General features: G+C 50.7%; 2 protein-coding genes across 2 annotated transcripts; both read left to right on the forward strand.

The window, feature by feature from the left end:
* The first annotated feature begins 337 nt into the window (after positions 1-337).
* Positions 338-3,383, forward strand: LOC117857971 (patellin-3). The gene is made up of 4 exons (XM_034740915.2): positions 338-1,820; positions 2,298-2,422; positions 2,515-2,656; positions 2,773-3,383. The coding sequence occupies exons 1-4, from the start codon at positions 549-551 to the stop codon at positions 3,025-3,027; spliced, it is 1,794 nt and encodes a 597-aa protein (XP_034596806.1). The 5' UTR covers positions 338-548; the 3' UTR covers positions 3,028-3,383.
* A 7,530-nt stretch (positions 3,384-10,913) lies between these two features.
* On the forward strand, positions 10,914-13,141 carry LOC117858549 (protein STRICTOSIDINE SYNTHASE-LIKE 10). The gene has a single exon (XM_034741629.2). It carries the CDS (start codon positions 11,819-11,821, stop codon positions 12,845-12,847), a length of 1,029 nt encoding a protein of 342 aa, XP_034597520.1. The 5' UTR covers positions 10,914-11,818; the 3' UTR covers positions 12,848-13,141.
* The last annotated feature ends 59 nt before the right edge of the window (positions 13,142-13,200 follow it).

Here is a 13,200-nt window from a genome sequence, read left to right on the forward strand (position 1 = left end):
GATATTTTCAAGTCACAGGCCACAACAAACAAAAGCTAATTGTTTCATGGATTTTTGCTAGGCTATAGATACCCGACAGGAAGTTCTAGCATTTAAAATTTTTCTCCTCTTTTGGAGTCCGCATTTCAAATTATCTGTTGCTCATAAATTTCCGCACAGCATTTTACCCGGACTCAAAAAGGATAGAGCTTTTCAAAAATAAAAAACCGCGCATTAACCCGTCACTAATCAAGACTAACCCGCCGCCTGATGTGGGGCCCACCACGCCGAGCCACCTATTCCGTTCCGCCTTCCTCCGCCCGCAGCTCTGGTAATCTGGTTTGCTTCTCTCTTCCTGCCAGTGCCAGCCATCGCAAAGAGCGCAGCAAAGCTGGACTCCCTCTGACAGCTCAGCTCCTCCCAAGCTCCCACTCCTATATCTCTCCACCCATCCCCCCCAAACCCTAATCCCCAGCACAGCAATCTCTCTCTCTCTCTCCCTCCCTCCCTCCCTCTCTCTCTCTCTCGTGCGCGCAGGCTCGAAAGAGTTTCCAAAGCGTACCTGAGAAATGGCAGAGGAGCCGCAGCCAGAGGTCGCCGCCGCGCCCGCCGCGGCCGAGGTGGCCGTGCCCGAGGCGGCGCCGGCAGAGGCGGAGAAGAAGGCGGAGGTGCCTGCGGCGGCGGAAGGCGAGGCCGAGGCGGAGGCGGAGAAGAAGGCTGATGAGGCGGCGGTCACCGCCGACGATGCGGGGGCCGGCTCGTTCAAGGAGGAGAGCAACCTTGTGGAAGACCTGCCCGACCCGGAGAAGAAGGCGCTTGACGAGTTCAAGCAGCTGATCGTCGCCGCCCTCGCCGCCGGTGAGTTCAACCTGCCACCCCCGCCGCCGCCGCCAAAAGCCAAGGAGGAACCCAAGGCCGAGGAGACCAAGACGGAGGAACCCAAGGCTGAGGAACCGGCCAAGGAAGAGCCCAAGACCGAGGAGCCGGCCAAGGCTGAGGCGGCGGCGGAGGTGCCCAAGACCGAGGAACCGGCCAAGGCTGAGGCGGCGGCGGAGGAGGCCAACGCCGAGGCGGCTGCGGAAGCCCCGGCGGAGGAGGCCAAGACGGAGGCGCCGGTCGAGGAGACCAAGGCCGAGGCAGTTGCCGAGGAGGCCAAGCCAGCCGAACCGGAGCCAGAATGGAAGACTGTTGTGGCCGCCGTGGCGGAGAGCGCCACCAAGACGGTGGAGGCAATCGAGGAAACCGTCGTGCCCGCCGCCGCCGCCGCCACCGCCGCCACCTCGGAGGTGGCAGCGGAACCGGATGCCGAAGCGGAGGCCGCGGCGCCTGAGCCTGTGCTGATCTGGGGCGTGCCGCTGGTGGGCGACGACGAGCGCACGGACACGGTGCTGCTCAAGTTCCTGCGCGCGCGGGAGTTCAAGGTGAAGGAGGCCATGGCGATGCTCAAGTCCACGGTGCTGTGGCGCAAGCGCTTCGGCATCACCTCGCTCCTCGAAGCCGACCTCGGCCTGCCGGAGCTGGAGAGCGTGGTGTTCTACCGCGGCGCCGACCGCGAGGGCCACCCCGTGTGCTACAACGTCTACGGCGAGTTCCAGGACAAGGATCTCTACGAGAAGGCCTTCGGCGACGAGGAGAAGCGGGAGCGCTTCCTCAAGTGGCGCATCCAGCTGCTGGAGCGTGGCATCCTGTCGAAGCTGGACTTCGCGCCCAGCGGCATCTGCTCCATGGTGCAGGTCACTGACCTCAAGAACTCGCCGCCCATGCTCGGCAAGCACCGCGCCGTCACCCGCCAGGCCGTCACGCTGCTCCAGGACAACTACCCCGAGTTCATTGCCAAGAAGGTAACGGCTCTCAGCATCAATTGAATTGTTGATTTGGAATTTTGTAGCTGCATGATTAGGACTCAACGTTGCCACAATGATTCGAAATTTTAGTTCTGTGACGTGAAAGATTCCAATTTTGCGCAAATGTAGTTTAACGTTGGGACTGAATGATTGGGCCAAGGTTTATTCTTCGGGTTGAACCTTTATGGTGTCGTGGACTTTTTTTTACTCTGATCTGGCTGTTTTGAGTTGACTGTTGTCGTTTGGTGTGTGGTTTGGTAATCATAATGTAGGTTGGATCTTTTCCCTTAGTTATTAGGTCCTGTTTGTTTCTGCCCTCCTAAAATTTAAGTCCTTCCACATGGTCAAGCCTGGGCAACTGCGTGTTGAGACATTGTTCGCTGTTAGAGCGAACGAGCTGAAGTTGATTACATCCTGAGAAGTTTCTTCAAATGTGGAATAGAATTTTAAATTTGTTTGGTTCACCTTGTGCAGGTGTTCATCAATGTGCCATGGTGGTATCTCGCTGCCAACAAGATGATGAGCCCGTTCCTTACACAGCGCACCAAGAGCAAGTTCGTTTTTGCTAGCCCGGCCAAGTCTGCAGAGACTCTCTTCAGGTTGGAACCAAAAAATTTGGCAGTTAGTGTTTATTTGATCTTCAAGGCACTATATTCCTAATGTATTGGCAATCTTATCTCTCAACATTCAGATACATTGCGCCCGAGCAAGTTCCTGTCCAATTTGGAGGCCTCTTCAAGGAGGATGATCCTGAATTCACTACCTCCGACCCTGTCACCGAGCTCACTATCAAACCCTCTTCCAAAGAAACCGTTGAGATCCCTGTCACCGAGGTTTGTCCTTACTAGATGTTGGATTTAAAATGTTTTATTTCACTTCTCATGAACATTGCAGAGTGCTCATGGATTGTTGTTACTAACCGCTGTTTGCAAATGTACAATCTTTGCAGAACTCCACAATTGTATGGGAACTCCGGGTGCTCGGTTGGGAGGTGAGCTATGGGGCCGAGTTCACCCCCGAGGCTGAGGGTGGATACACTGTCATCGTTCAGAAAACAAGGAAGGTGCCTGCCAATGAGGAACCAATCATGAAGGGAAGCTTCAAGGTTGGAGAGCCCGGCAAGCTCGTGCTAACTATCAACAACCCTGCATCCAAGAAGAAGAAGCTCCTTTACAGATCGAAGGTGAAGAGCACCAGCGATTGAGTCCTACAGTTACATGATCAACATTTCATCTGAGCATGATAGAAGAGAGAAGAAACCTCTTGGTTTGGTTCGTTAATTTATTGGGTTTTGCTGGTTTTTGGTTCACATTCTATATTTTGTTTGGTTAAACCAAAGTGAGCTTGTTTTTGTGATAGTAGCTGGGAAGAAGTATAATGACATTGTGGTGGATGGTTGTTGAGGAGGGCAGGGGAGAAAAAACCGTGGGAAAGGAAGGACTGGGGAATGTCTGCTCCTCTGTAGATGTGTCTGTACATTGCATTTCTGGATTCTCTCATTGATATGTTAAATTTTTAGGGGTACTTGTCTCATCATAATTCAATCCATGTTACTCTGCATGTTCCTTCTCTTCGTGTCCTTATCCCTGTTAATCTGATGTCCATGCTCCAACCATTTCCATGCTCATTTGCTGCAACAAGGGGGAGATTGTCCTCCGAGGAAACCAGCTGCAGAGATAATAATGGCCAAGTCATGGACACTCAGAAATTACTACTCCATCCGTTCCAAATTACTCCATCCGTTCCAAATTACAGGTCATTTTAACTTTTCTAATGTATAGATATTATTATGTATCTAGACATAGGGTATATCTAAGTGCATATCAAAGTCTATAAATCTAATAAAGTCAAAACGATCTATAATTTTGGAAATTTGGGAAGGAATCTCCTATAATCTGGAGGGAGTAGTGGTTTGATCATGTCTGATGGCTGCACCGAGGATGAAACCATCTGGCTGCCATACCCTGCTTACTCACAGCACTGCACTTCTCATCAGGGAAAGGATTGCAGAAAGCAAAACACGTTTCATCGGTCTCCTCTGCATAAACAAACCACGCCTACCTGGGTGCCATACAAAGAACAAGCAGCAAAATGACAAGGCTGCAGGCCGCCAAGCAGAAAAGGGCCCTAGCGCTTGTGCTGCTAATGATGGGGGTAAACTAAGCGTGGGTGGTGGAACATCCGGAGGCGGGGCGCCGCCGCTCCTTCCAAGGCTGTCATCGTGTTCCTCAAACGACAGAATGCAAAGGGAAAAACAAAACCCAAAGCGACGAAAAGCGGGGACTGAAACAGCTGTTGCAAATAAAAGAAGGCGAAAGATTGAAAGAACATGGTGGTGGCTCTCTGCAGCAGTTGCAAGGCGAAGAGAAGACGACCTCCCATCTGCCCTTGACTCCAACAGGCACCAGCAAAGGCCAGGAGTACAATACTACTGGTGTCCAGATTGGCCATGTGCTCGGAGGCGGCCTTTAATGGCCGAATCGCGAGGGCTTTTCGTTCTGTCTGTTGGGGGAGGTTGGGCGCTACGAGTAACGAGACTTGAGGCGCTGCCGACCGGGGGCCGCCGATGGAGGCAACAAGAGGTGTGCAGGAGCTGGTTTATCGGTGGGTTTTGGAGAGTTGGCATGTGCAAGGCTCGCATTTTTTTTCTGGTGTTCTTTGTGCAAACTACAAAGGCTCGGAGGCGGGAGGCCCCGTTTCGTGGTCGTGGGAAAGAAGACGGTTCGTGATTGGGGTGCACCGCGCACATCGTGTATTTAAGAGGAAAACGGTCGTCTGGGAATGCAAATTTGAAATCTTTTTGGTTGGAGAGTGGGGACTCTGGAAACGAGAACCTTTCTTCTTCTCCCTTTTAAGATTTGAGAATAAAAGTCATGGATAAAAGTCGATAACCGTATAATCAGAAGGGAGAGAGGAAAATTAAGGGAGAGGGCATGAGTTCAAAATCGAGAGAATATTGACAGTCTTTAAAACGTGATACTGCTCCCTCTTTCTTTTCCAAAGGTAAGTTTTCACTACTAGAGGTGGTATGCATCTTATTAGAGCCTACTCCTATAAGTAAGTGCGATGCATATGTGATGTGGGAAAAAAGATTATAAGTATATATTTAATCAGTTTTTATTGTGCCATAATGATATCATATGTCATTTTTACCTCCTTTCTCATCAACAATCATCTCTTTCCTTATTTCTTTTATGAGCCTAATCGGCTGTGCATTGCATTGCATGTGTAGCTACTTCGTCACCGGGGTGTGTAGCTCGTTATTGCGACAGTAAAATCACTTCCGAATTTCCGATCATGCGGTATATTTCTTCCTATTTGTACACACTGTTCTTCCTCACCACCTAAATATTTACAATCCTATTAAACAAATCTAGCAACCTTTCTTGACAAATCTGTGTCGATAGAGCATGTGCCCCCCCTCCCCAGCCCTTTCTTGACAAATCCGTGTCGATAGAGCATGTGCCCCCCCCCCCCTCCCCAGCCCCCTCGCCCTCCCTATCCACAACTTTCCATCCATACCAAGGTGTAAGGTGTAAGTAAATGTATTTAGCTGAGAAAGGGCACAAGAACACCGTAGGCTGCTAACTTAAAAGCATTACATCCACACTTATTAAAACTAGACTTAGTAAAATAGATTTATACTATTATTAATAACCATCTAAAAGATCATTTGGCTTGTAGAATAAAACGGAGATAACCAAAAGTATATTTTCATCAGAACTCAAAGATTGTGTGATTATAAAATATGCACTCGATGTGGTTTTCAGAAAATCAATTATCATACCTCTGCTTTTTTGTCACATACTTTTTCATTTCCCTTTTTCCTTATCTTATGTGTACTATAAAAGAGATGAAAGCAATATGTTGCGATGCTATATAAAAGAGATGAAAGCCATACGTTGCGATGCTATATGCAACTAGAACCAATTTTTTTAAAAAATAAAACATGCTTTTGTGAAAGCTTGAACCATTTTCATCCGGCGAGATTCCAAATAAAATTTGTTATGAAAAAAACCTATTTTTAGTCCTATCGTTCCTACATCTATGAACCCACCAAAAGATTTGGACAGTCCTAGATACAGGGCTGTACACCGAGACGTGTCAGACATGGAGACTACGGTGCAGGACGGCGTGGTCTACGTGGAGGACAAGACCTAGTCGAGGATTAGGAACTACTCGTAGTAATTAAAGTAGAACTCTAGTCGAATCCGACTAGTATTGTTGTAAAATAACCGACCTATAACCCTGCCCCAGGCAATATAAGGCGAGACAGGGATCCCCTCCAAACAAGTTCAATCAATACAATCCAACCAACACACAGGATGTAGAGTATTACTCAACATAAGCGGCCAAAACCTGTCTAAATTGTGTGTTCAAGTTCACCTTCGAGTTCCTGATCTCGACGAGCTCCATGCATAAAACACTACCTCGGGTACCCCCTCGGTAGGTTGTCGGATCTAAACACCGACAGGATCTCGCTAAAGATCCACTGGCAAACTCGATGGCTGAAGTCATCATCAAGCCCACCATCGCGTTTCAAGCGGGCGCGACATTCATCTTCGGCTCCTGGGTTTGCATCGCAGACGGTGCTGGAAACTTCCATCGCCACATTGCGCCGGCCCCAGAGGAGAAGCGTTACGGCATCAACTTTCATCGCCAAGTGTCGGAGGATTTTGTCGGAAAATTCAACGAAATTTTTGACCTATTCTGAAACTCGGGGGACGAGTTTGAGTACAACTCGACTTCTCCCACCAGTCGGACTGGTTCCCAGAAGTTGGCGCTTAAGCGATCGTGCGAATCAGTCTACGATACAAGTCGATTTCCGTTCAGTCTCCGAAACTCGTGTGTTGTCTATCAAGCCACCCTGTCCAGATCTCAATTCAACTCGGATTTGATCAAGGACCTCGACTATTACTCGGATCCGGTGAGCGGCCTCTGTTAGTGATAGGCTGAGCGGCCTCTGTCAGCTCCTTCAGAGCAAGCTTGGTCGCCTCCAGCTCATCCTCACGCTCCCAGATGGACGTCATGACGTTTACGAGGTCGACTTCTCCATCAGTGCGCAACTTCCGCTCTTTCTCCAGTTGATATTCCAAAGTCTCGTACATAGCGAACAACTTGCCGTGTTGACCCTTCACTCTTTAATATGAGTTCTGCCATTCCGTAACACGACCTTGGAGATCTTCCTTCTCTTTCGTGAGCACTATAATAACAACACAAAAGAGCAACTTAGAATCATCAAGTGCAAATTAGTACTCGAAGACGAACAGGAGGCGACAAATTACCTTCCAATCGATGCTTCATCGCCTTGTTGCGCTTACGAAGGCGGTCCTTCCCCTCCGCAGCTTTCCGAACAATATTATGGTACTTGACAGCTTGACCCTCGTACTTCATGAGTAGCCGAGAGGAATACTGCCGCTCTTTAGCTAGCTCTTGTTCAAGTGCTTGCGCGCGCATTATGGTGTATCCGTAGCCCTAGATCATCTTGGACTTTCGGCGGGAGCACTCGATCAATTTCTACAAAACAAAGCAAGTACTCGTATAAGCAACGAGTACCGATTTTAAGTTCAAAACGAACGCAGAAGAACTTACCATTGTGTATTGACCCACGTGGCGGTGCATCTCCATGACCGTGGCCTCCATCTCCATGGTGGTCAGAGGGTCTGCCAGGAGCTGGATATCCTCCAGATTCACCCCTTTAGCTACCTGAGGCTCGTCGTGCTCTTCCAAGATTGGCATATCAAGAGGAACTAGAGCTCAGCTAGTTGATGGACCAGCTTCCGAAGATGAGAGGGAGGCCACACCACGGCTAGAAGATGGTCATGCCGCAGAAGGCGGGATGGATGCCAATACTTGAAGAGCTCTAGCCGTTATAGTTTCAACTCCTGGCTTGGAGGCTACAAGTGTAGCCTCAGCTCTAGAAGTACTCGCCACTTCCGTCTTGGTCTCCGCCTCCGGCTCGGGGGCTACCAATGTAGCCACCACAGTAGAAGTAGTCGTTGCGATAGGTTCGGCTACTGGCAGCTCGGGGGCTGGCACTACAACAACATTTAGTGATGCAATAATGTCATGCATAAGAGCAGCGACAAGGGATATAGCACCTGGAGCTACTTCTGGTGGAGGCTGCTCCTCCGACGACAGAATTGTAGGCGCCGGGGCGATGTCTTGGGCCGAGTGGCTGCTGCCATTGGTTGCAGACTTCGAGCTCGGGCCTCCAATGTCCACGCTGGTGGAATATTTACACAAGACAAGTATCAAGACACATTATAACAAAAGGTCAAATCACAATCAGTACTCGAAAAATATTCCAGTACTTACCTTTTGGACCTCTTATTTTTTAAGGAGGGCTCTCCCCCCAGGCGCAAGGACTTGACAGTGGATGACGACTTCTTCGACTTGGCTTGCTGGATCGCAGCTTGATCCTCGCCAGCCTTGGATGACGTCTCCACCACTTGAGTAGTCTGCACACTGGCAGGGTTGGCCCTAGTGACAGAAGGGTCCTCATCATCCTCCAACTTAATGACCTCCTTGATCACCAGCAGCTCCTGCTGCACAATTTCGGTGATCATCTTCTCTACCTCTGTCTCCTCCTCGACTATTGTAATTCTCCAATGTCATAAGTAAGCAGACTTGATGGTAAGGGAAATAATTTACGAGTACTCGATCCTCAGGATTTTGTCCTTCTTCTAATGTGATTATCGGAGGAGGGACTTCGTTGGTGGTGGGCGGCTTCTTCACTACGCGCTTGACGGCGACTGTACGCCCCTTCTTTAGCGGTGGCGCTAGCCCAGTCTCCAGGTCATCTCTGGCTTTGCGTTTGGATATCCTGAAGGAAGACCCCGCCTTGTCAGACGGCCAGACCTTGATGACAAATTTTTTTAGCAGACTCTTAACCACAGCTGCTGAAAAAAGAAAAATCCTCATGCTCCTCATCCTCCTCGACTACCTTCTGAGCCTTTGTAGCCATGTGCACTCGAGGAACGGCATCGGAGCCATCCGAGCCGAGCGGAGGAGGAGCGGAGCAATACAAGTGAATTTCTTTCTGCAAGAGAAGACAAGCCAGTAAAATGACAAATACAAAATTGGTACTGGGGGCTGCGGCCATGAGTATTACACTGCTTGGCGGGTTGGCGGCGCAGTATTCTCGCGCAACCGTTGGAATCGCTCTCGCGAGCTTGAAGAGGTGCCTCAATCGCCCCATAACCTCATCCACGGACAAGTCGTCTGATGTCATTCGAGATGGGTCATTGGGGCTCGAGTAGTCGTACCCCCAGGTGCAGCGCAGTTGCAGGGGTTGGACTTGCCTCCTTATGATCTGAAGGCTACGCCTACTCCTGTCAGCCCCTCCCGTTTGAGTACAACTATCTTCTATAGAAACTCGGGTAGCTAAAAGCTATCTGAATGGGAAGGCTCGTCCAACCATTGATTGTTCCAGACTGGGCGGTGGCATGTCACCTTAGGTAGTCGTGGCTCATGATTACCAATATAAAACCACTTATTCTTCCAGCCAGAGTGAAAGTCAATCAACTCGTAATCCAAGTACAAGCTTTTGACTTTCACCTGTAATTGAATGCCTGCTCCTCCAACTACTTCTGTATGGTCCAACCGGGGCTGAGGCTTAACTCTAAAGAATTTATGGAAGAGTTGAAAGTGTGGCTGGATTCTAAGGAAAGTTTCGCACAAATGCACAAAAATGGCTATGTGCATAATGGAATTAGGGTTGAGATGGACTAACTCCAATTTGTGATAACTTAGCAGTCCACGGAAGAATTCAGATGAGGACAAAGCCAAACCTCGCTTGATGAAGTGTGTGAAGATCATTGTCTCGTGGGTATAGGCTTCCATCGGTCACGGGTTGCCACATGCTTCTCTCCAGTTGATGGGCTCTTGGTCTTGGAGCAGATTGGCATTCACCAATGCCTGGATGTTCGCCTCCTTCATCACGGACTTCTTCCAAGCGCATGCTTGAGTCGGCGGGACCGTCTAGTTAGTCTTCCTATACTTTTGCAGCGGCAGCTGAAGCTCCTTCTTCATGACCTTCCTCTTCTTGCTCTCCACCATCTTGCTGGAAGTTGTCTTCTTCCCCATTTGTGCTGCTACGAGGGTTTTCTTGTGCATATGCTCGGGAGATAAGCGGGGGGAGACGGTGGCACTCGAGCTCAAGGATCAACGAGTGACAACGCTAGGGATATAGTGTGGAAGATGAACAAGCAGAATGGCTCGGGTGAAAACGGAAGGGATGATTTCCTCCGTTATTTATAACCACACCGCAGTTAGAACTATGGCGAGATTAACGGGGATATTCCGTTTTTAAAATGCCCGAAGAATATGCAACAGTCAGCAGTTTCCAAAATTATCAGAAGAAGATAAGGTTACTGTTGGTGAACGGTCATGTTGACCGGTGCTTGAACCTTGTACCCAAACTAGTCGTGTAACGGCTCGGGGGCTGTGTGCTACGTGCTCATCGGCTAAAAAGTTTTTTATTTGGATTCTTAAGGAAAAAAGAGATGTGAAATTACAAGATTGATCCTCAGCGTGATTTTTTGATTTAACCTAAGGCTCGGGGGCTACTCCATATAGAGTGCGATTTGCATCGCGCATCCATATAAAATTCAAGATTGAAGATTCAAGGCCAAGTTAAATGAGGCTTGAGTACATTCTAACCGCATGGTAGTACTCGAGTATGTTTGAAGATTGAGATCTGATGGAGTACTCAAAGAGTACCACAAACTAGTCGGAGAAGCCTACAAAACTACTCGGGACTGTTACATTTGACTAAAACGTACTCGGTGGCTTGTCGTCCAAACATCCATTGGCCCACCAGAAGGTTTGTATAGTCCTAGATACGGGGCTGTACACCGAGATGTGTCAAACATGGAGACTACAGTGCAGGACAGCGTGGTCTACGTGGAGGATAAGAACTAGTCGAGGTTTAATAAACTACTCGTAGTAATTAGAGTAGGACTCTCTCGTCGAATCCGACTAGTATTCTTGTAAAACAACCGACATGTAACTCTGCCCCCGGCAATATAAGGTGAGGTGGGGACTCTCTCCAAACAAGTTCAATCAATACAATCCAACCAACACACAGGACATAATATAACGCGATATAAGCGGCCCGAACCTATCTAAATCGTGTGTTCGAGTTCACCTTCAAATTCCTGATCTTGACAAACCCCACGTATAAAACAGTACCTCGGGTACCACTTGATAGATTGCTAGATCTAAACAACTGCAGTAATCCAAACGACAACTAACGGACGATGAAATGCGTCGAACCGGTCCACGGCTTTCGCGTAAAGCTATGTGCGGCTCAGCTCACTTGGTTGCCGAAGTGACGATCTAGTGCCGACAGTAGAATCTGGATACTCGTGCTATTGATGGAGTAGTAATTCTCGTTCGTGCGCAGGCCGCCCAACAATCCAATTGTCGCCCGCTCGGCTGCTCCCCCACTCGCGCAATCCATCTGTGTTTTCTGTCGACGAACATGCAGTCCAATTGCGTTGTGTGATTCTGCTGCTTCTGCTCGCGTACCACGCTTTGGCGCGACAAGGCTCCGGCTCACTGTCACGCTCACGCACCGGCAAACTGACACGGACGAAACCACCGCAAGATCCCGGAACTCGGAAGCCCGCCACGATCCTCCTCCGATTCGAAACGCGAACCGGGCGGCGTGTTTGGGTTGGAATCACGATAGGACTGAGCGACCACGACGGTGGAGTCCGTCTCGCCGGCGGCCCGATGTATCTGGCACGGGGCCGTGTCCGTTTGGCGTTCGGCGTCCGGCTCCTAACGAAATCACCCCAACAGCGTTCCGACTCCTAGGCCACAACGGAAGGCTTCGCGCCATAAAACGCAGGCCCGCCGTGCCTTCCAAGGGCAACACGAGAAATCTTTGCATACGCTACACGAGATCGAGATCGAGATCGAGCATACGCGCATCGAAAACCATCGCGAGGAACGAAGCTTGTTCGGCGATCGCGACGCGCTACAGCATGGGGCGGCAGCCCAACCTGGCGGCGTGGCTCGTCCTCGCCGTCCTGGCCCTCTTCGTCCCGTCGAGCGCCGCTGCGCAGATCAAGACCACCGACACGCGCTGGAGCTTCCACCTCCCGCTGCCCAGCGGCGTGACCGGCGCCGAGAGCCTCGCGTTCGACGGCAAGGGCGAGGGGCCCTACGCCGGCGTCTCGGACGGCCGCGTCCTCAAGTGGGGCGGCAGCGCCGCCGGCTGGACCACGTTCGCGCATAGTGCCAACTACCGTAAGATCCCGCTGTGCACGGCGGGCGTGGTACCGTCGGAGGAGACGGAGGGCATGTGCGGCCGCCCGCTGGGGCTGCAGTTCCACGCCAAGACCGGCGACCTCTACATCGCCGACGCGTACCTGGGGCTCATGAGGGTCGGGCCGGGCGGCGGCGAGGCCGAGGTGCTGGCCACCGGCGCGGACGGCGCCCCGTTCAACTTCGTGAACGGGCTCGACGTCGACCAGGCCACCGGCGACGTCTACTTCACGGACTCGAGCGCGACGTACCCGAGGCGCTTCAACACCGAGATCATGATGAACGCGGACGCGACGGGGCGGCTGCTCAAGTACGACGCGCGGTCCGGGCGCGTCACAGTGCTCAAGGCCGGCCTGCCGTACCCGAACGGCGTCGCGGTGAGCCCCGACGGCGCGCACGTCGTGGTAGCGCACACCGTGCCGTGCCAGGCGTTCCGGTACACCCTCCGCGGCGCCAAGGCCGGGCAGTACGAGCTGCTGGCGGAGCTCCCGGGGTACCCCGACAACGTGAGGCGTGACGGCAAGGGCGGGTACTGGGTGTCGCTGAACCAGGAGAAGCAGCGGCTGGACGCGGCGCCGGGGGCGGCCCCCGTGAAGCATCTGGTTGGGGTCCGCCTGGACGCCGACGGGGTGGAGGTCGAGGAGCTGACGGCGGCCAAGGGCGTAACGCTGAGCGACGTGGCGGAGAGGAAGGGGCAGCTGTGGTTGGGGTCCGTGGAGCTCGAGTATGTTGGCCTGATTGCTTGAGCTGCCAACACAACAGAATCGTAGGTAGTGTCATTAGGGATTGGATTAGGAAAGATATACTATATAGTTAGTATAGTAGTATAGGTTTTTTAAGAAATAGTTAGTACTTCCTCCGTGATAAATTGTAGGTCGTTTTGACTTTTTCAAGTTTATAGATATTATTATATGAACTTGCAAAAGTGAAAACAACGGGAAGTAGTATAGTTACAGTTAAGATATGGTCTCGTGTCAAAGAATTAACAATCCATGTATAATAATATCTATGAATTTAAAAAAAGTTAAAATAATTTATAATTTGGAACGGAGGAGTAGTATAGTAACAGTTAAGACGTAGCTGCATATGATCTCGTGTC

The sequence above is a fragment of the Setaria viridis genome, chromosome 5 (assembly GCF_005286985.2).
Source record: "Setaria viridis chromosome 5, Setaria_viridis_v4.0, whole genome shotgun sequence".
Lineage (NCBI taxonomy): Eukaryota > Viridiplantae > Streptophyta > Magnoliopsida > Poales > Poaceae > Setaria > Setaria viridis.